Raw genomic sequence first — 23,058 nt, forward strand, 5'->3', positions numbered from 1 at the left:
AATCGCTGATTAAATCAATTCTGCTGAATTCGTTACGTTACCAACAAAACGACTGCTACAGGTTGACAACGCTCTTTAAAAATCTAATCCGTCTTTGTGGGTGCAGAAGCTTTATCTAATTAGTAGAGTTCAGTTTTGTTAATTTTTCGGTTGAGTCATGATTACATCTGTACAAATGTGACCAAAGTATCATCAATCGATAGTTTGCTCACATTTTTGCATAGCATCAATCAACAGTATTATCCTCAATCGATATTCAGTTTAATTAACGTAAATGATATTTTACAAAAAAGGAACTTTTAGGTAATCTAAACATGTGCTTCTTCCAAACAAAAATATCAAATTCAAACTGATGTTCTCTCCAAGAGATAGTTGGAAAACGATCAAATCTACAATCACAAAACCATCGAAGAACACTAGCACACAAGTTTCTTCGCCTTAGATAAACTATAGCAGCTCGTTGAAATGAAAAATTTTCTCGAATTTTATTTGCATTATGTAGTTTAGCCCGGCCTGAATCAACACTCAAAGCAGAACGTCTCGGAATTAAAGCTCAACATATCCAGAGCGGACACAACACAACCGCAGCAAATAGTTGGAATCCGCACCGTGGCAGTTAGTTCGGTGGAAGTTCAAGTCTCGACGAGATGCTCGAACGCTCCGTGTATAGCCAAATACCCAGTGCCGGGACGGGCGGTGGTTTATGGCGTATTTCGAGACGTGGCCATAAAGCAAGCCGGGCAAAGCGACACAGAATCTAGTGCAAACAAACATCAAACACCTTAAAAAGTGAGGAAACGTCCGCATTCGCCTGGTGCCGGTAATTTGCTGTTTGTCCAAGCACACTGCCTGCCGAAGGTTTCTTGCCCCTCTGGTACCTTGCTGGGGTTGGTGTTCAGCGTGCTTCGGAGCACCCTGTACAGTGCAAACAAAAAGTTCGTACACGTTATTTCCTCTTCATGTTGAATGATTTGATTTTATTTCGTATGATGTTGGTTGTGGCGACGAGACTTGCCATAAGAGTTTTGACGGTTCCAGAGGCCATACCGGGAAAGTCTATAGTGAAACTGCCCATCGCGTTGAAATCTGCAGCTGGATTCGATTCTGGGAAAATATGGCTGAAAGTGGAGTTCGACGTTATAAATTGTACTGACATAGTACCTAGTGAAATGTTTGTGAAATATAATCATATAGAATCCTCACGAATCTATGGATTGGCTACGATAGTGTATTTGTGTGAAACCGTAATATACGGTAGCTTTTGAAGTTTCTGTGTGCGTTTTGATATAAGTTCCCTACGGTTGATGAGTGATTTTACTGTACCGAAGGCTGATAAGATAAGGAAGAATGCCATCCCGTTCGAACGGGTTCTTTTAGTGTTTGATATATAATATTTTTATAATTTCCCCATCAATTTCGATCAGCATGTACTCTATTTGTGTGACTCGGTAGCAGCCATGTTGGCCTCTTAGTCGCAATGAGATGTTCTCGTGACTCGGCCAAAGTGTTACGCTGCGCAGGTGGAAAAAAGTGTTCACAGTCCAAGCAGGTTTAACGATCTCATAGGTTAACCTATAGTTTCAAAGTGTTTAAAAATTTAGTGCCAGGTGTTCTATGCTATAGTGATTTTGTTCTGTGAAGTGGGACGAATTTGATTTACAAAGAACATGAAAATGGCGGTAAATTCGATGTCGATTCATGCTCCGTCCGACACCAACAATAACAGCATATCCGTTAGTTGTGCCACGAGTCTTGGCGCAAACATGACTTCCGCCAGCGTTAGTACCAGAGTAGCATCACCTGGTTGTGCAACTGGTGGAACAGGACTACCGAAGGTAATGCTGATAAACTTTTGACATCTCAGCTGGTTGTTTGATAATAATGTTTCCCTCTAAAAATGCTGTTGATACCGTTGGCGATACGGCTGTTCATAGATCAAATGCTCAGCGGGGACGCGTACAATCTTTCGGGAGATACGGGATAGGTCGTATGATACGGATAACATTTTCACGCCGGTGATAAAGTTTTATCAGAAAATGCGTTTGCTATTGATTACAATGTTTTGGTTTAAATTTGAAGAATTCAAATCGAGCCATCCGCCACTTTTCCAAGCTACGTATGTCTAGTTTTATTCGGAAAGATTGAATGATCGACATGTTTTATATATTCTGTGTAAACTTCTTCAAAGGTACTGGCAATTTTTAAATATGTTATTATGTTTCCCGTGGCATAGTGTAAAATTAGCGGCTGCATCGCGAACAAAGTAGAGATTTTTTCTGAGCTGAAAATTTTAGCAGGAGGCTGCAGACCGAAAATGTTCCATTTTGATAAAACGTAAATCTTAACGCTAAACTGTGCACGCAGAAAATATCGAAATATTTTCAATCTTTCTGGAGATTTCTGTTGGAATTTTCCCTGCAGGATAAGCGTAGGTGAAGGGTCAATCTCTTTAGCCCATTTTTTCTGACTTAAAATAAGTTCGATTCCACGGTAAATTATCCAGGCATTATCCAGGCTTAAATATCATTATTGAAACTAATGCGAATTACTTGCTCCGGATGAGACACTTTCGTGAGCCGCTCCTAACGTAGAGGGCAGACGCTCACTAGGTTTAGGAAACGATGTTCCGCCTTGCAGGGGTAATCGTTCCTGAGATGAAAATATACCCTCAAGGCTGGCAAGGCTGTTCCTCGTGCCAGCTTTCTGCCGTCATCTATACTATTTTTTGGCATTTTGTGTCGCAATCGTGTCTTCGTTGCCTCTGCATCTATTTATAGTCTTTTCGTCGGTTTCTGTAGTCCGTTTTTTACATTTTTTGACAATTCTTTGGAATTTTTTGAGCGGCTTTTCACCGTATGATTCGTTTTCTGTTTTTTGTTGCTTTATTTAGCGACTTTTTGCTCTCTGGCATTTATTTTCCATTTTTGGACATCTTTTTAATGTCTTTTATCGTCGTGCCACCGTTTTTTGGTCTCTTTTCGTCATTTTCTACACTTTTCTCATCGTCTTATTGTGTTGAAATTTTTTTTTCGTTATCTTTTCGTTGTTTTTAAGGCTTCGTTCTGTTGTATATTCATATTTTTTCATCTTTTTATTTGCATGTTTTGTCAACTTTTTGTTGTATTGTCTGAAAGCATAACATATGCAGTAATGAGTCCACACATGAAAAAAAGCATAACGTATGCATTGAAAAAATAGACTTATTTATTTACTTATTTACTTTTTAAAGTGGCTTTCAACCGGTACCTGGACTAATGGACTAATTCCAGATAGCGACGAAAGAAAAACGATAGTTCAATGGAACAAACTTTCCTCAAATCCTATGCTTATTAGGCTTCTATAGAAATGCTTCGACGCCCTGCCAAGCGTTCTTACGGTAGTTGGCCGGAACCTAAGCAAAACCGGTAAAAAATCGATGTCAGCATGTTCTACAGATTTTGTTGTGGCCTTGATGATCAGTTGTTTCTCCGTTTTGACTACGAAATTATTGAAGTAGATCCATCGTTTGGGGTTCACCCATAAATTTTCTATCGCTCGCAGACCGCATCCTCGCTATCGTGATCCGGCAGGCGCTTCGTGCTGTATGTCACAACGTTCACCACTAGGAAGAATACAATGGCAGCTTGGACATTCCCTTTTAGCAGATTTTTGGCGGAATCAGGCTTCCGCTCGACGCTTTCGTAAATGCCGGATTGATTATATCCGACGTTCAAGAAGGATTCTTTTTCTTTGGGAGTTTTCTTTGGGAAGGTTCTCGCGTAGAAGCGAATAACAGCAACATTAGCAAAACGCTCGCTGCCAATCGCATAGCAGATTTCATATGCATTCGTGTTTGGATTTCTACTTTCACTTCTGTTCTGTGACTTCACCATCGTGGCGGAGATATTGCATGAAAAATCGTTAAAATCATTCCATTTCTATAGTTGTCAATTTTCTAAGTGAAAGTGAATGAAATTCACTAAATGAAGTGAATGAAATTCTGGATACATTATTAAAGTGAAAGTGAATGAAATTCTGGATACATTATTAACCAATAATACCTATTTTATGAACATCGCCATGTTGACAGTTGCTACCGCCAAGACACAGAACGGAAGATCAACTTCAAGTAAATGCGAATTCAAAAACTGACCACAAAAGGAATGCAAAAATCAGCAACGATTTTTTCTTACTTCGACTAAGTTTCTCAGACCGTGCACATTTATGCCACTTTGCCTGTGGTATAAAGTGGTATAATATTTTTGTATGTTTTGAATTGACCGTTAGCACTACAGTTCTACCTGGTTAATAAGGATTGTTGTTATTAATGACAACTTAAAGAAGATATTATTGAAAAATTATAATCGGAGCAGAAAAGTGATGCAGTATAACAAAGACTTTACTGTTTTGAAATCTAAAATAAAATGTCGGCTTGGCACATATCAGTAGTAATTGAAACCGAAATTAAGATTTCAGTTCTTTGGAACGGAGATGATTTGGAACTTGGAAGCCGTTAATAGATAAAATGATTTTAGTGGAAGGAATTTCGAATACAGGTTGTTCCTCTCCCTGCTACCTGTCAAAACCGAAGCAAAATGGAACCTGCTTGTTTTTTCCCTAAGTTCAATAGATCAGTTCGTTTCATTTTTGGCACCGATCGTTTTTGGTTCATCACTTTATGTGTCTAGACCAATCTGCATCATATAACGCACACGTGTATGAAATTTGACACCAATAGAGCCTCTTTGTTCGAAGTACAATTCTCCGATAAGAACGCTAAGACGGACCGCTGTAACGGCTGTAACGTTCTGCGGCTGGTTCGCCTTAGCCTATTAAATGGACATAATTCGACCTCGAGTACATGGCCATTTTTCTGTGGTTGAAATCTAGACGTCAAAAGCACTGGACGGGAAAGAATTTCATAGAAATTCTATGGAGCGGCCATTGTTGCTCCGGGGCCAGCATCGATGGGCCCATCAGTATGAGGTAGGGTTGCCAAGTCCGAAAATTTCAAAAACCGGCCAGTCGGTCCTGCCTTAAAAAATTGCGGGGGGGTAGTGGCAGCATTTTACTAGAGGATTTGTCTGGAATGTGTAATGTGCGTTAATGATTATTTAGGTAGTCGTCGGAATCGAAACCACAACGAACATTGCATGGATTCTTGAAGATACTAGAAGATAACTAGTTGCTTCTGGTGCTGGCGCTGGTGGACAATTTAATATTTAACAAGAAGCAAAGTATTGTCACTGCAAAACTGGCTATCTTCAATGATCCATTGCTCAGGATCATTTAATAAATTTATCAGAAAATTTAATACTTTTGGAAACGATGGTTCTACGATGGATGTAGGAAGCGGCACAATATGTGTCGATAACCCAACCAAACGCGTCGCTTTCTTGATAAGTGGATTTTACAGTCTCCTTTTGTCCAGCGCCTCGATGGTTCAAAGGTACAAGGACCAGCGAACCACATGCCCTGGCGGGTGTTGTGGGTTCGAATCCGGTTATAATCTCAGAATATAGCTTGGTTCGACTCATGCACCTTCCAGCTTTGGACAAAAGGTAGGAGTCAAAATGACTACTTGTCAAGCGTAGCTACCAAACCCCCCTTCCTTTTCGCTCTTCCCCTCCTTCTCTTCATCAATTGAACGAACTCTGACGATCTGAAGCTTTATTACGTCATCCGAAAACCGAGTGATTTTCTCTCGCTTCAACAACAACTAAAGACTTTTGCAGCTTGGTATACACAGTTAAACGATTCGGTAAAATTTACAGAAATCAGCTGAACGTTCGGTAAAATTTTTTATTGCACCAAACATTACTAATGATCTGTAAACGACGATTGGCACCATCGAAATTTTTACCGAACGTTCAGCTGTTTAGATTTCGGTAAAATTTTACCGGATTCGGTGCTTTTTGTTAAGTGTGTAAGACTAATCGAATGGTTTTGAATGCTTCCAAATACTGTGCATTGTGGTCATGTTTGAATATAACAACGAGATCCGAACATTTTAAAATGGAACAATCTTATGTTTTGTTGTCTTGGCCTTTACAGTGAGGTCGCCTCGGAGATAGTGATGTCCGAAATTTTCAATTATTCGATTACCGATTAATCGGTGTTGTGTTCGATTACAAATATTCGAATATATCGAACGATTATGAACGATTAACGAGTATTAATCGGGGATTATTCGTACTCATTGAACTATTCGATTAATTCAACTACTCGTGTTGGCAGTATTCAATTAAAAATTATTCGAATATTCCATGAGTTATTCGATTAGTTGAATTAATCGAACGATTAACGGACATCTCTACTTTCTTCTACCGTTCCCTCCGTACTTTTTTTTTTCTCCGTCATAGAACGTAACAGAAATGACTTTCTGTGAAAAAAAATTCGCGATTCCATGGAAAACTTGGAACCTATCCCTCGCATTGAAATGACTCGAGTTTATTCATGTCAATAAAATTGTGTGAGCATTTACTGTACTGTCGGCAGAACACAAGTTTCGTAATCAGATTTACTGAAAAAGTATCATGTTTTAAATAAAATATACTTTCAATTTTACACCTGCAGCATTATAGTTCTCTAACTAATTCATATAATGAAAAGATTGTTATAAATTTTTTTTATAGTTCGTGACTATCGCTATGTAGGGTGGAGCAAAATGCTGTGTAGTGATCACGAGACTTGTCTCGTTATAAAAATTTAACAAGAATTCGAACAATGCGCTCAGTGCTCGAAAAAATTGACAGCCTTGCATGAAACCGAATATAAAACGCATTCAGCGCGTATAGTTTTATCCCTGGTAGCATTCTTTTATCTGTTAACTCATGGATAGGACTACTGAACTGCTTACAGTGTTTGTCTTTCTCAGTTTACTACCATTTAAAACAATTCATTCATGAATTGTAGTGCTGACTGATTGCTTGACTAACCTGTCAGTCCATTTTCTTGCTCTTGACTCTCAAGGATTAGTTTTTTAAACTGCCTGCTTCAAATCAACCAAAACCGGATTGAAGGAAATTAATTAAAATTTTGGAGCAATGTTTACGTTTATTGTAACTTCATTATTGATTATTATCATTCACTATGGTCGAGAATGAATAAATGTAGAGAACAACACGATCATGAACGCAAGTGATTCGCTCGAATCGTTGGTTTCAGGTTGGCAAAACTGAGTTCATTTGATCTTCATTCATTCAGTTAATTCATTTCAAAGAATGAGCAGTATTTTGCATCGATTCAGACGTATTGCATAAATTGAATCCAGCTTTTTACGAGCCATAATGGCGGACGTGTTCGTAATATTTGAACAGCATTTTTGACATTTCCCTAATACATCGCACGTTTTCTTTCCGCGTGTTCACGGTAAAACTAAAGGAACGTACGGAAAGAAAACGTGCGATGTATTAGGGAAATGTCAAAAATGCTGTTCAAATATTACGAACACGTACGCCATTATGGCTCGTAAAAAGCTGGATATGAGATTTCTAAGCACTGAATGCGCTATAAAAATATGCCAGGCGCGTATACGCTGGTGGCCAGTCTTACCCTCCCTATCCCTAAATAGGGGAACAGAATTAGTCGTTGGCTCACATGCTGCTTTTAAGCAATAGTGTTTGTACTCAACTATTACAGTTTACATGACAGTTGTTGGGCTAGAGTGACAATCCTATTGACTCTAACTGTCGCTGCCATCCTAATTAATGTATCATTAATAAATTAATTGATTTTTAATTAAAAGTTTATTTTTAATTAATTAACTAATTGAACTCTAGTGTGCTAGAGTCGTAGGTATTATTCAAATACTTATTCCTTATATCCGCTCTTGTGTTGATTGAGACTTTGATTAAATTTAGTGAAAAATTTCGTCTCTTTATTTTGAAATTCCGCAAATTGCAATAAAATATGAACATTTTGCTCCCGGTTTGGAGTACTTCCAGGTTCCACATAGTTTTGTTTATTTAGCCTTTTTTTTTGAAACAATTGATTGGATTTGAATTTTACCATTTGACAGGTGCAAAAGACATAACAAGATGAGTTTCGTCTTTTTTGCTATTCGATTGATAGAGTTCGTAAAATCAATGTTGTATAGAAACAATTCGTATTGTTTATATAAAATCGATAGAAATGCTTCGGTGGTGATCTACTCAGGACAAAAGTAAATAAATCGAACAAAGCGTGGCTATCGGTTATCAAATTAGCGTTTCGTGCCATTCCTCAGTATGGCCGCAGTGCGCTCCATAAATCCTTCGTTTAGCGACAATAATTGGTACCGGGTGGAAAAAAAGGTAGAAAACTGAAGAACAAAAACAGGCGTGTTTAATTATTGCTCGGTCCTTCTTGGTGCGAGCATTCTATTTCGTTTTTATCAGCACCTTTATATTCAGTTTTATTGCACATGCGAGATAAGACGCATTTTATGGTACGCTACTGACATTTATGGTCAAAGACCACAAGGAACCACCAACAACGACGGCGAGTTCGGTTGTGACAGTTGTGTATGGAGTTGTACCAAGGTCATCGATTAGGTGGCAAAAACTTGATGAATTAAGGCAAATGTGCGCCAAATCAACAATGTAATTGTAATCGTTAGATTTCATCTGATTGTAGGGGACTACAAACAGATGCTTGAGTTCCAGGCGATTTATATTGGGCGCTGCAAGAAATGTACCGAGACAACGTAGATTTATTGGCTGCTATATTCGCCTTCCGGAGGTAATATACTCTATCCAGCTTTTTACGAGTCATAATGGCGGACGTGTTCGTAATATTTGAACAGCATTTTTGACATTTCCCAATACATCGCACGTTTTCTTTCCGCGCGTTCACGGTTAAACTAAAGGAGTAAACGGAAAGAAAACGTGCGATGTATTAGGAAAATGTCAAAAATGCTTTTCAAATATTACGAACACGTCCGCCATTATGGCTCGTAAAAAGCTGGATGGAGTGATAATCTGCAGTGGGCTGGATAGATATTCTGAGAGAGAATAATCAATCGGTGGGAGAATACTTTTTTTAATGCTAGCTCCGGTTGTGACTAAATATGATATGCAAAAAAAAGTTTTCCGGAAATGAAAACTAAAAATATATCGGAGTTTATGTTTATGTGAGCTAAAACTAGTAAAACAAAACTCCATTAATCTGCTGCGTTATTTCTTCGACCTTTGGATAGTTCTTCGCCCAAGAAAGGCTGGCCCATTTATTCACTCTAATACGTATACGTTTATTCACTTTAATACATACGTACATTAAAAATGCAATTATTTTAAGTTTCATTATCTTAGTGCCAACGTTTATTATTCATATTAAATAAATTATAATACCTAGTTGTGGTTCATCTAGATCCCACAAAATTTCACTGCAGCTGTGTACGAGGAAGCCGAAGCGACAGAAGAAATGTTAAAAGCGCCACATTCCTTAACAGAATAGCTAAAATGCCTTCTGAACATGATCATTCATCATCGTAGCTCGTGACTAAAAGCATTGCCATCGACTTTTGGTTATCAAGTGACTATAAATATAAAAACTCATGCTTTCTTGATTCTATGTTAAAGGAACAGCCGAGGTGAATGTTGAGAGGTTGTTTAGTTATTTTATCTAACCAATTCTACATAGGTTATAGCCGTAAAATCTTCGGCTTGATTGTAATTAGATCGATTATCAGTGGTGAAAGGCTAGAGGTTATGTATCTAATCATCAGCTGCCTGCTCGTTGCAACAGGTGAATCTGAGCACGAGCGCGCTTTGGATTATTTATGCGGTCTAGTCTCCTAGTCAATGCTCTAATTGAATTATTTACGCTTCTTCATTATTTTAACAAGCTTATCAAGAAAAAAACATGACAGCCCTCCGGCGCCTCTGAAATGTTACACAACTGTGCACTTATACTCGTTCGGTCGTGGTCGGAAGAGGTCAGAAGGCATGATCCTGAAAGGATCAATGAAAGTTCCTCGAAATAAATGTCCTTTTTTTCGGACCGTATAACATGCTGTGGCATAAGTCGTGCCCAGACGCCGTCGGTTATAGCTATATTGCGTCTGAGAGCCTTTATTGTTTTTTTTGAATTGCTTACCTTGAATTCACCTCAACGCTTCCTTTCGTGTCTGTAGCTTTGTACTCTCAAATGTTTGGGTTGAAACGGAAATCACATGCCATAAGGTTTCAATGTCAAAAGACATTATCGTTGTTATTGCTGGAGATGCGCAATTTTGCCGTTTCTTTCTCTCGGACTGTATTTCGGTAATGCTAACCTGAAGTGATTTATGACGGCGCCTAAGGTGAAAGAGTATGAAAGAAAAAAAACTGGAAGCTGACCGATAGTTTTGATTCCCAAAAAATATTTGTGTTCCAAAAAATATGCGTTTTTTTGTTGGTGGTCTGATAATGATCAAAATTAGTATCAAATAAATACTATAAAATCGAAATGTGAAATGAACCAATATTGACTTCTTTACTCATTAACTCATTACTCATTAATACTGTCACAGTCACAATAGAGGATTCCTGGAAATAATTTAAATTATTTCTTAACATAGAAATATTTCAGACTATTTTCTTGTCAGTATTGACATTTGTAAAATATCCCAGATATATCACAAAAGTCAAATCGGCCAGGCCAACTGTGAGGTATTGCCGCAAGGACGATTCTGTGAAATGAATCTTGTGTGAATAATTTATTCATACATAAATACATTTCTAAATCAACAGGGGAGGAAAAAACGGGGACGTCTCGTACCAACCGTTTCTGTTCAATTATTATTGTTTAGTTTTAATGCTCGTTGGGAGTATTCAACTAGTAAAGATTGAATAATGCTCCGGACCCTCGGGGATGAACTTATGGCATTTCGACCATAAGTCAGGCTACAATAGGCCAAACACTGACGAACTGACATGACACATAGAAGAAAATTCTTCAAAAATCATAGTCCTACACATTTTGCTTGCACAGTAGCGCCCTCTGTTACGCATGTTGCGGAGTAGCTAGCATTTGCAGGGTTTTATACTGTAGGTTTTTTACACTTGCAGGTTCAATAAACCAGCGTAAACGAAAAAATGAGAACGTATTCATACTAAAGCTTAATTAATAAATTATAATATAATATTATAAATTAATATGCCGACATAATAATTTAATAATTGTTCAAAATTGATACGAAACCAAATTAGCGAAAGAAAAAAAAGTAAAATAAATTAATTCAACACCAATTTTCAATAAGTCAGATTAAAGAATTGTAAAATCCACTATTCTACGTTTAGCATAGAGAAAATCATAGTTATGATGAATAATTAAAATACGAAACGATCTCACCGCATGCATTTGCAAAATGTTCTCTTGCCCGTTCCATCAGCACAGTGAGGTTTGTGAATTTGCTGCCATCCTGCTGTCAGGTTGGAAGGAACACGAGTTATATAGCAGGGAAGAATCTTCGACTCCGTGGTTGTCGGCGTTCGTCGCCGCCAGGAGCTTCGGGTTCGGCAGAGTTTGATTTTCCTTTCGTAATTTTCCAGGTCATCCCCAAAACTAACTGAACAGCAAGCTCTCACAGTAGTACTGTGATCATCCACTGATAGTATTAAGGAACCTTAATGACTCGTACATCCTGTATCCATTACGGTACCTTCTGGATTCAATAAGTAATAACAATCCGTCAATCAGTATTAACAATCCGGTTAATCGAACATTTTTTTCGGAAAACCGCACGAAAAAATTGACAGCGAAAACTTTTGCTGCCGACCACACGCGCTACTTACTTCGATCATCAACTCAAATGAACCAATATTGACTTCAATCGATTCCTCATAAGAATTCCTTTCTTGGTTACTGAGCGCTTTAGTCCAGTTCAAGTCTGTTAACCAGTAGGCTTTTTAGATAGCGTTCTGAGCGGAGTTTACCAACTTTACTTTGACGTGTCGATTATTACCCGACGATAAGCCTGCATCATTGATTTATCCCAAGCTGCTTTGTAACGTGCGGTTCCATAGCTTCAATCGCTAAGGTTATTAAGAAAGAAACTAGATCTGAATAAATAAAGTGAAATTTTAATGACGTATTTACCCTCATTGATTTTGTTATATATGGTCTTCATAAATCCATGCTACCCGCTAATGTAACCTATTTTAATCTGAACATTTTTAATGCAAACCGCTGTAATTTAGCACAACGAATGTGAAGCATAATAAATGGGAGAATAACCTGACGCCGAATGTAAGACGGTATTAGGCTACTTATTTCTTATTGCTCACTTTTCAATACACTCAAGTACTTTTTTACACGGTTTGTATTTTTGATTAATAAGAACAGGGAAACTTAGGGACCATTAATTTATATCTCAATACATTTTGGAGTGGCCCGACATTTGTCACGTAGTTTGTAAATGGTCCCTCAGTTGTACCGTTCTTGAGTAATCGGAAAAAACAAACCGTGTAAAAAAAGACTTGAGTGTACTTAGCTTTCACTAATCATTTCTGAATTCTGATCGCTAACTATCACTTTCAACTAATTACTTCTCGCTTTCATAAACATTCCATCAAGAAGACTGGCAACTCTGCCAAAAGTTGAGAGACAGTAACAGCAAGCTGAGTTAAAGTTGAACTACCATATACTAGTGTGTGTATATTAGAATGTGGATGTACACAAACACGCATTGCCACGCTCGCACACATTTTTTTCCCACCAATACATGTACAGCTTCAAATTTTGTCGGAAGGGGTGCGCTGTTGCTTCTGTTACTTGTCATTTGTATGGGCGCGAGGAAAAGATGCCAGTCTTCTTGATGGAATGTTTTGTCTCCTTGCACCACTTACACTTGCCTTACTCACTATTCAACTTATCACACCTCACCTCGTACTTCTCATTACTCACTTCTTACTAATCATATACCATTTTTTGCCATTTACATCCACTTCTCGCAACTCACTTCTTACTTCTCACTACTCGCTTCTTACCTATCATTCTCATTGATTATTTCTCACTTCTTACTATTCATTCCTCAATACTCAATGCTCAATTCTTATTATTCACTTAGGATTCTGGGCGTTTCAGTCCTCCCCAGATAAATTACACCTACTTACTAGCGCTTCTAGTTTAGTTTAGAGTTAGTTTTCCCTAGATCTCGTACTGATTCACCCCTTCCACTTGTTTCTCATCCTCCAGGGTTTCTCATCGCGAACTCCTAGCGCACCTCCTCACTCGCAGGTCAGCTTCGATCAGATCAAGCCATCTAGTACGGTGGGCCCCTCTATTTGTGGTACCGGTGAGGTTCTTGAAGATAACGGATTTTCCGCACTGTCGTTCGTCAACCTCACGACTTGGCTGCACCGAAACACCTAGTAGTGTCTCTAATAAATAAACCAACCAGCCAACGACTTGGGTGGCCTTCCGACTTTCGTAAGGTGAACGACAGGAATTTTTCCAAAGAGTGCCTGTAGCTCGTGGTACTTATTTTTATCCCAAATTCTCCTGACAAAATCGTCTGCCAAGCGTAGGAATTGGTTACTCTTGCTGAAAATCGTATTTCTCGTTTCGCATGCTCAAAGTCTATTCATCGCTTCCCTATCAACCTGAGCGTTCACATCCCCAATGGCGAACTAGATATGGCGAACAGCTGTCGTATGTTTCCTCCAGCTACACAGTTTCTTTTTTCACGTCTTGTAGACCAGACGTGCACATTGCATTGAAGAAACGACCTTCTATCCTCAGCAGATATATCATCACGCCTCCCGCGGCCTTACCCGTAAAGCCCGTCGCCAACTCATTGGAGGACCTATAGCCTACAACCTCGGATCTTCCATAGCTTGCAACCATTGTAACAGATCTACTGCAGTTGCAACGATACCGATCTAGCAGCCCTAACCCTGTCGCTAACGACAAATTGCAGCTATCTACAGTTCCAGACTCCAACTTCCCGTTTCATGTTCTTACTTCGTTGCCTGCGTTCATCCTGAAAGTTTCGAAACGGATGGTTGTTTGTTAGTTGGTTTTGACGTAGGACTACGTCTTACGGCAAGTTTTGAGATAGGGTGTCATCCCAAAAAATCGAAAAATGCGAGCGTCACGAAAAATGAAAGGTTTTGACCGCTAATAGCTCAGCGGTTTTCCGATCGATTTTCAATATTCTTACACCAATCGATCGGAAAATCTTCTAAGAATCGACCCAAATGAAGAAAAGTATGGATTCTTGATGTTGAACTATTGAAAAATTGAAAATAATGAACCTATGCTTTACCAGAATTCTCGCTTCGTGATTGGTTGGAATATTCTTTGTGATGATCTAAACCTATACTAATTTGATATCTGTGCTTGGGAAGTAAGCCAAAACAAGTGACCAAGTTTCCTCATTTCAACAAGATTTCTTAACACCGCGGTTAAACCTAGACCATTTTGATGTCCTTGCTTGGGAAGTACGCCAGAAAGAGTGACAAAGCCCCCTCGTGCCAACAGATTTCTTACGAACGCGATTAAACCTAGTCCAATTTGATGTTTGTGTTAGGGAAGTGTGCCAGAAAAGATGACACAAAGTTCGTTGTCCCAACAGAACGCAAATTCTTTACTGCGAGACGATTAAACCTCGGCGAATTTGATATCTGTGTTGGAAAAATGTGCTACAGCTGTAGTGTTCGGTTATAATACGACTCTGTGAATACGCATGCTTGTCGTTTCATTAGAAGTGCAGTGAAAAGATGTGCTGCTGATAAAATAGGATTGAATTGGTAAAATCCCTTCAACGTGGGAACCATGGGTAATAAAAACAATCTTTAATTTCAGTAAGGTAGCAGGAAAGCAATAGTTTGTGTTCTTGATTTTGTTAAATTGTTTTCAAATGCACAATCTTTAGAGAATTGAACGTATGCAATGTTACTACTTTGATAAATGTTGTATACAACGCATGTAGCATGTATATATGTTGCATATAGCATGTATACATGAAGAATCGAATGATTACAAGCATGAATACATGCTACTATCATTATAAAGAGACTTACGTAGTCCTGCGTCACCTATATATGCGGTCGTGTCTTGTACACAACCCCTCTGATTTTTTGTAATCGTTGTATGTTTGGGTACGTTGCCTTACCAGCATTCGAGACTACACATTCCTAAACTCACCCTCCCGTTACGGATCAAATATTGTCGTGAGCCGCTCCTGACACATAGTTCTTCTTCTAGCAGCATAGTATAGATCCGGAGTGGCTCGTGCCATATCAAGAATTCCTTTCAGAAGAATTCCTGTACTCGGTCCTGAGCTAAACGTCGCCAAATCATTGAGCGTATCGACACACGCAAATCGGTTTCAACCTGGTCGAGCCTGGTTGGGCCCCTCTATTCCTGGTACCGGTGGGGTTCTTGAAGAGAATGGATTTTATTGCACAGTCGTCCGGCATCCTTGCGATGTGCCTAACCCATCGTAGCCTTCCGACTTTCACCAGGTTGCGGAGGGAATAGCAGACCCAACTTCTAACTTGAATGCGTCGTTGAATCTCCTTACTCGTATAATAGTCATGGGTGACCAGAGATCCCAAATATATGAACACTTAGTTCATCATCGTCAATAGTAACTGTCCGCGGGAGGCGAACGTTGTTTTCTCTGGATCCTCCTCCTAGCATATGGTTTGGATTTGGTTTTTGACGGATTTTTTTCCTAGTATCTTAAACTTTCTAGTTATGATGTCAAGGTTATCTGCGAAGGCAAGGAGTTGGGAACTTTTGCTGAAGATCAGTCCTCTCGTTTAGATACCCGCTTGGATGTCACCGTCAATAGCGTTGTTAAATAATATACAGGACAGTGCGTTCCTTTACCACAACTCTCTGTGCGATACAAAGGAACTCGAGAGTGCCCACGAAACACGCACGTAGCATATCACTCGTTCTAGGGTAACTTTGATCGATAGCGTCAGTTTGTTCGGAAAACCGTTCTTAGGTATTATTTGCCAAAACTGTTCACGCTCGACTGTATCGTATGCTGCCCCGAAATCCACGAAAATAGGTGAGAAGATGCATTGTCGAGTGAGAATCAAGATCTGCGACAGCACCTTGTAGCCGACGTTGACCAGTATAATGTCGTGGTAATGACAGCAATCGAGCTGCTTGTTGGGACAAGCCACACCTTCCATCCACTCCTCAGGTAATTCCTCCCAAATTCTTGATTTTATCCAGCGGAGTGCCGTTACTAGTGGTACCCTACGGTTCTTTCCGGCGCCTCTGTTAGTCTTCAGTTGTTTGATTTCTCACCCTATTTCTCCGAGATCGAGAGATGGGACACTATTATCGTTTGAGGCATTCCTAGCTTAACTTTCGTTTTGCCTTCTTCTATTGCCATTGATATCGCCCTATCAAAGAATTACTTTCATCGATCAACCACCTTACGCCAGTTCATGATAAAGTTTCCCTTCTCATTCCTAGATATATGAGGTATCGGTGTGTTCACCTTCTTTTATAATTTACGCGTGTCATTAGCCCGAAATAATTATTCTAGTTCTTCACGTTCGCTATCTTTTTTCCAAATTCTTCCTCGTGACAATGCTTAGATAGTTTTTCCAATCTATTTTACCTCTCCATCGCTTGGTGGCATTTTCTGTTATACCAGTCATTTGGTGCACTCGGGCTTTTCTCAACTAGCATCGCGGATGCGACCTTATTGACGGCCGAGCGTATCCTGCTTCATCTGTATTCGAGAGTCGAAACACCTAGCTCTACGTTCCCTGCAACTTACGGATTGTCTAATTGCGAAATATAGCAGGTCGGATTTGTCTCTATCTTCTGATCACCAGGCATCACTTGATGTTAATTGCTGGATGCGCAAGTTAATGCATCGCTGGCCGTTCTCGTTTGTGTCAGTGTGCTGGCTAAGAGGCCCATTCACCATTCCATGTATCGCTTCCCTGATCCTTAGTTTCAAGTCCAAACGAGCGACAGTGAGTAAGGATAGCATACGTGTCTGTATAGTTTTTCGTTTCCTATCATTACCGGTGTTTTGTTCGCATCAAATTAAATGATATATAATTATATTTATTATGGAACTATGTATAAACGTTGTCACAATTCGAAGACGTAACCTTCTTGCAATCCCAGTCATCATATTGGGTTTTAAAATTACATTCCGTTTTTAGTTCTACCAACTGAGGCCAGTTTTGAATTACGAGCAAGGTTGGGCACTGAACAAGTTTATGATAAAATTACGTAAAACGTATTCGTTTGTTCCCGGATTTTTTAATATTTGTATTGAGAAGGCAAAAGTACCAGTATTGACTCAAATCTAGAGACAGAATGTGAAAATAAATGATAAAAACAAAATACGCTGAAAGAAAAAGAGTTTTGCGTACATATTTTTTTTCGTAACCTTCAAGTAATAAATCTAGTATTTTTCTATCTATATGTACCTACGTAATGATTGTAGGTACTGTACGTTAATGCAAACTTTCGACACAAACTGTCCAGAAAAAAGTCATTGATATTTTCAATATTGCGTATGAAACTGCATAGGCTTTCAACTTTTTTTTTACAAACATTCTACCGGAAGATAGTTATTTGCACGGAAATGAGATTGCGGATGCCGCTCTTTTCGTCGTCTACAAATTGCCCTATTAGTTTTTGTTTTGTAAGAAGTGTTGAGGCGGCATATTCACCTTACACTATGAATCACACCTGCGCGAACAGACACATTTTGGAGGAACCCCATCGTTTTATAACTGACGATGGAAGGCGTTTCCAGTGACGGTCAAATTAAACCGTAAAGCAAACACTTGACGAGCAGTAAATGCTCACTAAATCGTAGCAATGACGTTAATAAACTGTTTGCAAATAATCAACTTGACTAAATACGCGGTAAAATGAATCATTGACGAATTGGTCTAGACTACTAAGCGGTTATGTCGTTCAATTTATTTCAGATGGAACCGCGGGACTCGAAAGACGGCACGTGCAAATCCGAAACGGAATCACCTGAACATCAAGTGCAACCACCGGCGGCTTTAACACCCCAACTGCAACAGCAACCGCAACCCTTGCATGAGATAGAAGTTCGAGAGATTATAGTACCTGCTGAAATGACTAACAGCGACGGGCAGTCGCCCTCCCTTCCGACGGCTGTAATAATCAACCAGCACAAACATAGGATGATAACAACTACTGGTGAGATTGCAGAAACCCACGATGTACATCCTGAAACTTCAGAATATGAAACCGTTGAGTACCATCAAGGGGTTACCACCGTCACAACGGCCACGGGCCATGCATACGCATACGAACAACCAATGACTAGTCAAAATGGTAATGGAACATCATCGTCTCCTGCGCCACAGTTCCTAAAACGTGAAACCAACATGGAAAAAGAGCGGCTTGTAGGTGTCGACAGTCATCCGCACATCCCTGTTCAGACGCAAACAATTTTCGTTGAGTATAAAAACGACGTTGATGAACCGGCTCGCTACGGAAATCCTTCCCTTGTACGATACGAGGAATTGAAATACCACCCACGATATGTGCACTACCAGCAACCGCATCCCAGCTTACCTCTGCCCCCACATCACTTACATCAATCACATCATCCGCATGTTGCGGTGGCACAGCAGCATCATTCACAGCAAGAGGTAGATTCTTCCATCAAATCGGAACATTTGGAACATCAGCATCATTCCCAACAACATCCCCAGCATCAACAGCCACAGCAACAGCAACAACAGCAACAACAACAACAGCACCAACCACATCATCATCAACAACAACAACAACAACACCATATTCAAGCACAAATTCAACATCATCATCAATCGTCGCATCAACAGCAGCCACATCAGCATGCGATTCAAATTTATGAGCAAGAGGCAAGCCAACCCGGTGAAGTTCAACAATCATCCGAAGCATCATCCAGCGAGGTCAAAACGCACTATACCAACTTGGAACCAGTGCACTCGCTCTCATCTACACAAAACTACTACATCACGCCTGAAAGTTATCAGACTGCAGGAAACTATCCTTACATCTCAGCCAAAGAAACTGTATATTATCACCCAGCTAGTCCGAACACGGTACTGTACAAAAGTAGCGACCCAACACTGACTTCTTCCTCGCTCATATCCTCCAAGCAGATTCACTACGGATCGCAAAGTGTCTACGAGAATAGCTCAACGCACAACAGCGGTTCTCCGGGCGCACAGCAAATTTATCCGTACTGGAACGCAAACATCGACTATAGCACGGTAAAGTGACTTCAAATTCAAAAGTTATTTTATATAAAACTAACCTGTTTTCTTGCCGTAGACATTTGGTGGTACTGTAGTCATGGACCAAACGCCATCCGGAGCTGCGGAGTACCCAAACAACGGGCAAGCGTGGCAAATAAGTAGCCTTGCCGATGCTTACGAACCGTCAATTCTGGCTTCGGCGGAGCACCGAGAGTGTGTCAATTGCGGCAGCTCAGACACGCCTCTATGGCGAAGGGACAACGTCGGGCATACGCTGTGTAATGCATGTGCGTTGTACAACCGTCAGAACCCGGGTACCAATCGACCTCCGAACCGCAGTCAGAAGTCCAAGCAAGCACCGGTAAAGCTGGTATGATTTCGAATATTTATCTTTTTTGCAAACGTTCCGCTTTGAATGATTCCAGAAAACGCCCATACCCGGCAATCGCCGAACGGGAGTGACCTGTGCCAACTGTCAAACTACGACGACAACGCTGTGGCGTAGAAATAACCGCGGTGAACCGGTGTGTAATGCGTGCGGTCTCTATCACAAGCTGCACAACGTTGACCGGCCGTTGACTATGAAGAAGGAAGGAATTCAAACGAGGAAACGGAAACCAAAGTCTACGCAAGCGATGCAACCGCTGAACGGGATGAATGGAGGTGAGTAGCAATTTTTGGGGAAGTCCAAATCAGGTGCCAAATCACCAATCCTCGGAAAACCGCAAAGTTGATGCACCGCGATTAACACCGCACTCATAGACACATCTTCTCGTTAATCGCTTTTCAGTCCATCACACGATCATGCATTTTATCCAACACCCGGGCCTTATTGTTCTCAGTTTGTTGTTAGTAAAATTGGGCATTTACACACATTCACTCTTTATGACAGACCTCCTGCAGTGCCTTGTTGCCGAACTCTCGAGGTTCTAGCTGTTTGAGCAGCGTTTGTTACCTACAAAATTGCAAAATGTGCAGTTCCAGGTACCAAGCTCATGTTCCATGCCTTTATTTCGTTGCCTGGGTCCGTGCCGAATGTTCCGAGTCGAATTTTCTTGATTAATAATAGTATTTTGCTTCAGATGGGCTTCCTTACTAGGGCCACACTACCGAGTCTCATTACGGAACTGACCTTTTCGCTTTAGTGCCGAGACCACATGTTTCTTAAGTCAGCTGCCTACTTCGTGTTAAGCACTGTCGTGAGCCGCTCCTAACCTAAACAACAGTTGCTCACTAGATGAGAGAACGTTGTTGCACTTTGCAGCGGGATCAATGCTAAGAGCCGTTTCAAACAAAGGATCACACGCTTAACGCTAGAAAGGCTTTTCCTCGTACCAACAATTAGTATTTGCATAAATGTCCCTTTTCCATACAGCATAACACCTTGGTTTCCACCGAGGTTGGTTACCCGATCTCCACTACGGTTGCTTGTATCCCGGCTGGTACCACGGAGACATAGGGATATGAGTTGTTGGATAAGTGTCAAAAAAACACTGTGGCTGTGGAGTGTATTTTTTGCCTATAGGCACTTGAGGGTTGCAATACGTTTATCCGAAGACCATATCGGCTTTGGCTCAAAGTATTATTTTGCGACAAGATATTTTGGCTAAAGTACAATTTCGCGGAAGGTACTAATGCGCCGAAAATCTGTTCGTAGGAAATACTTACTTACTTAGTTGGCCTTACGTCTTATGAAAAGGCCTGCGTAGCATAATTCTTCCACCTAATTCGGTCTATGGCAGCTGGTCTCCAGTTCCGCTGGCACCCAGTACTCGCCAGATCTTGCTCCCCCTGGCCTTGACACCTCGCTCGCTATGCCAGTCTTCGTCTCCGGTCCGGTAGGAACAGAATTCGATGTGAAAACCGTTCTTGCAGGATAATTGTCAGGCATTCTAGCAACATCCTGACCAACGTATCCGTCCACATTTAACTACTTTCTGAATATTGGGTTCACCGTAGAGACGCGCGAGCTCGTGGTTCATTCTTCGCCTCCATACCCCGTATGGTAGGAATAGTGTTTTGATCCTATTGACTCTTACAGCCTCTACCAGTCGAGATTCGCACCTTGTTAGATTCCCGGTTTGTTAGACCTGTATTGTTGTATGTCACATGGGAGGCTCCTTTTGCATATTTATTTATTTAATTGAAAAAACTATTTCTATTCTTTCGGAGTTTGACAGATGAGAGTGATGTGCGATTAGAGGCAAAATACAAAGTTGCTTATGTATTTACTAGCTGTAGCCCGCGTCCGTCGCCTCGCGTCTAATTGAAAGCAAATCGGAGGTACGCTATGTAACTCAATAACGTGCAACTACGTTTTTTTGCTCGTCTTGAATGCAATCTGGCATGATTGGTTTGAGTCTTTGCTTAATGTGGGCGATTTTTACCACGAAAATATACGGCGCGCCTCGTTTTGGCTACAGATAAGGTTCTTATATATATATATATATGTATATATATATATATAGATTAATATTATTTAATTTGTGTTATTACACGTGGAGAAAAAAATGAAATTTTAGTCGCAAAAAGTATCACAACGTTTAACAATTTCAAAAATTTTTTTATCGCTTTCAGAAAAACTGCTTCCCTCGATGATCTCGTCGTCGCTGCATCCCCCTGTAGGTGTGAGTGGTATCCCTCAGAAACTGCTGATTCAGCCGCACGGTCATCTGTCCGTATCGTCTCAGCCGATGGAGCTTCACCCGAGTCACGTTATCACGTCCTCGTCCGGAGCCGCGCAGGACCAAAGGTACGTCGATAGTGTGGTATCCACAGCGAACAGTATGTCGCCACATTTGCCGAGCAGTAACAGTTTGACGCGGCATGTCACAACCAGGTGGGTGGCATGGATTGCATTGCTGCATTGCCATCAGTGTATTGACCATTTGCTTCTGTTTCCATTTATTGTAGTGTCCCAGCATTGGATTCCAGTCGGACGTCGAATGGGGAAATAACGAGCGTAATCACTAGCACGGCAGTAGCGGAACGGGCTAGCAATTAGTTCGTGATTAGTGCTGGAGAGGGATACCTTAGATTAATAAACTTGCCACCAAATATTTAGCTTAATACACAGTGTGGTTTGGGATGATTTGGGAGTGTAACCTTTTGAAATGTAATCCAAAAGCAGAAAAAGACTAGTTACTTGTGAATATGTAATAGTAAAAGTATTTTAAAGTTTTTAGCTCGAGCAAGACGTTCTCCAAAATTTTTGGAACGCTTGTGCCTCAAAAAAGAAAAAAGCGGAAGTATTTAAGCATGTAAGGAATTACTTATAGAACACTGGAATATATTTATATACATGAGAGTATAGATTTGTTTAATTTTTGGAAGCTGGCTTATATCACATACAAAATTCATGTGTACATTCAAAAATATACTAATGACATACTGGTGTAATCAACTGGAACAAATATCCAGCAACTCGTTTCTATGCACGTGTAACTTTCATTACGTATTTGTGATTCTAACTGCTGCAAACTTATAAATAAATCCATTTGTTAATACGCCCTTGTGTAACTTTACTACAAACACCATAAAAGTCATAATTTCTCGAAAATAAAAAGTGATATTCGATGTGGAAAATGCACGTGATTCATGTTAAAGGAGAAAATCATTTATGCATTTGTAGGATAAAATGATTAGGTTGAAAATATGTAAGTTGAGTTACTGAAAATATATGTAAAATTTATGGTAAGTAATCATAAACTTCATTGTATTTGGGGGCTAAGTTACACAGGCTAAGTGACAGCTTTTCCGTTAAGTTTTAGCAGGCACTACTTGCCCAGTACAGACTATGTAAAATATATTTTAGTAATATTGTTTTGCTGTAGCTGTACGCAATTGATGACATTTTGATATTATTTGGGATAGTTTAGTTGTAGGATTGTTTCTT

At 40.1% G+C, this 23,058-nt stretch overlaps 1 protein-coding gene across 1 annotated transcript; it reads left to right on the forward strand.

Moving 5' to 3' along the window:
• Positions 1-1,667: 1,667 nt before the first annotated feature.
• LOC128743503 (GATA-binding factor 2-like) lies at positions 1,668-22,167 on the forward strand. Its single transcript, XM_053840099.1, has 7 exons — positions 1,668-1,806; positions 11,449-11,480; positions 17,871-19,178; positions 19,240-19,524; positions 19,589-19,826; positions 21,741-22,002; positions 22,077-22,167. The coding sequence occupies exons 1-7, from the start codon at positions 1,668-1,670 to the stop codon at positions 22,165-22,167; spliced, it is 2,355 nt and encodes a 784-aa protein (XP_053696074.1).
• Positions 22,168-23,058: the final 891 nt, after the last annotated feature.

The sequence above is a fragment of the Sabethes cyaneus genome, chromosome 3 (genome assembly GCF_943734655.1).
Source record: "Sabethes cyaneus chromosome 3, idSabCyanKW18_F2, whole genome shotgun sequence".
NCBI lineage: Eukaryota > Metazoa > Arthropoda > Insecta > Diptera > Culicidae > Sabethes > Sabethes cyaneus.

Bases quoted from the DNA above. Each gene is read 5' to 3' on its own strand.
- LOC128743503 (XM_053840099.1), top strand. From the start codon at position 1,668: ATGAAAATGGCGGTAAATTCGATGTCGATTCATGCTCCGTCCGACACC. The intron at 11,481-17,870 runs GTAATTTTCCAG...AATTTATTTCAG, and splicing joins CAGAGTTTGATTTTCCTTTC to ATGGAACCGCGGGACTCGAA. The intron at 19,179-19,239 runs GTAAAGTGACTT...TTCTTGCCGTAG, and splicing joins CAAACATCGACTATAGCACG to ACATTTGGTGGTACTGTAGT.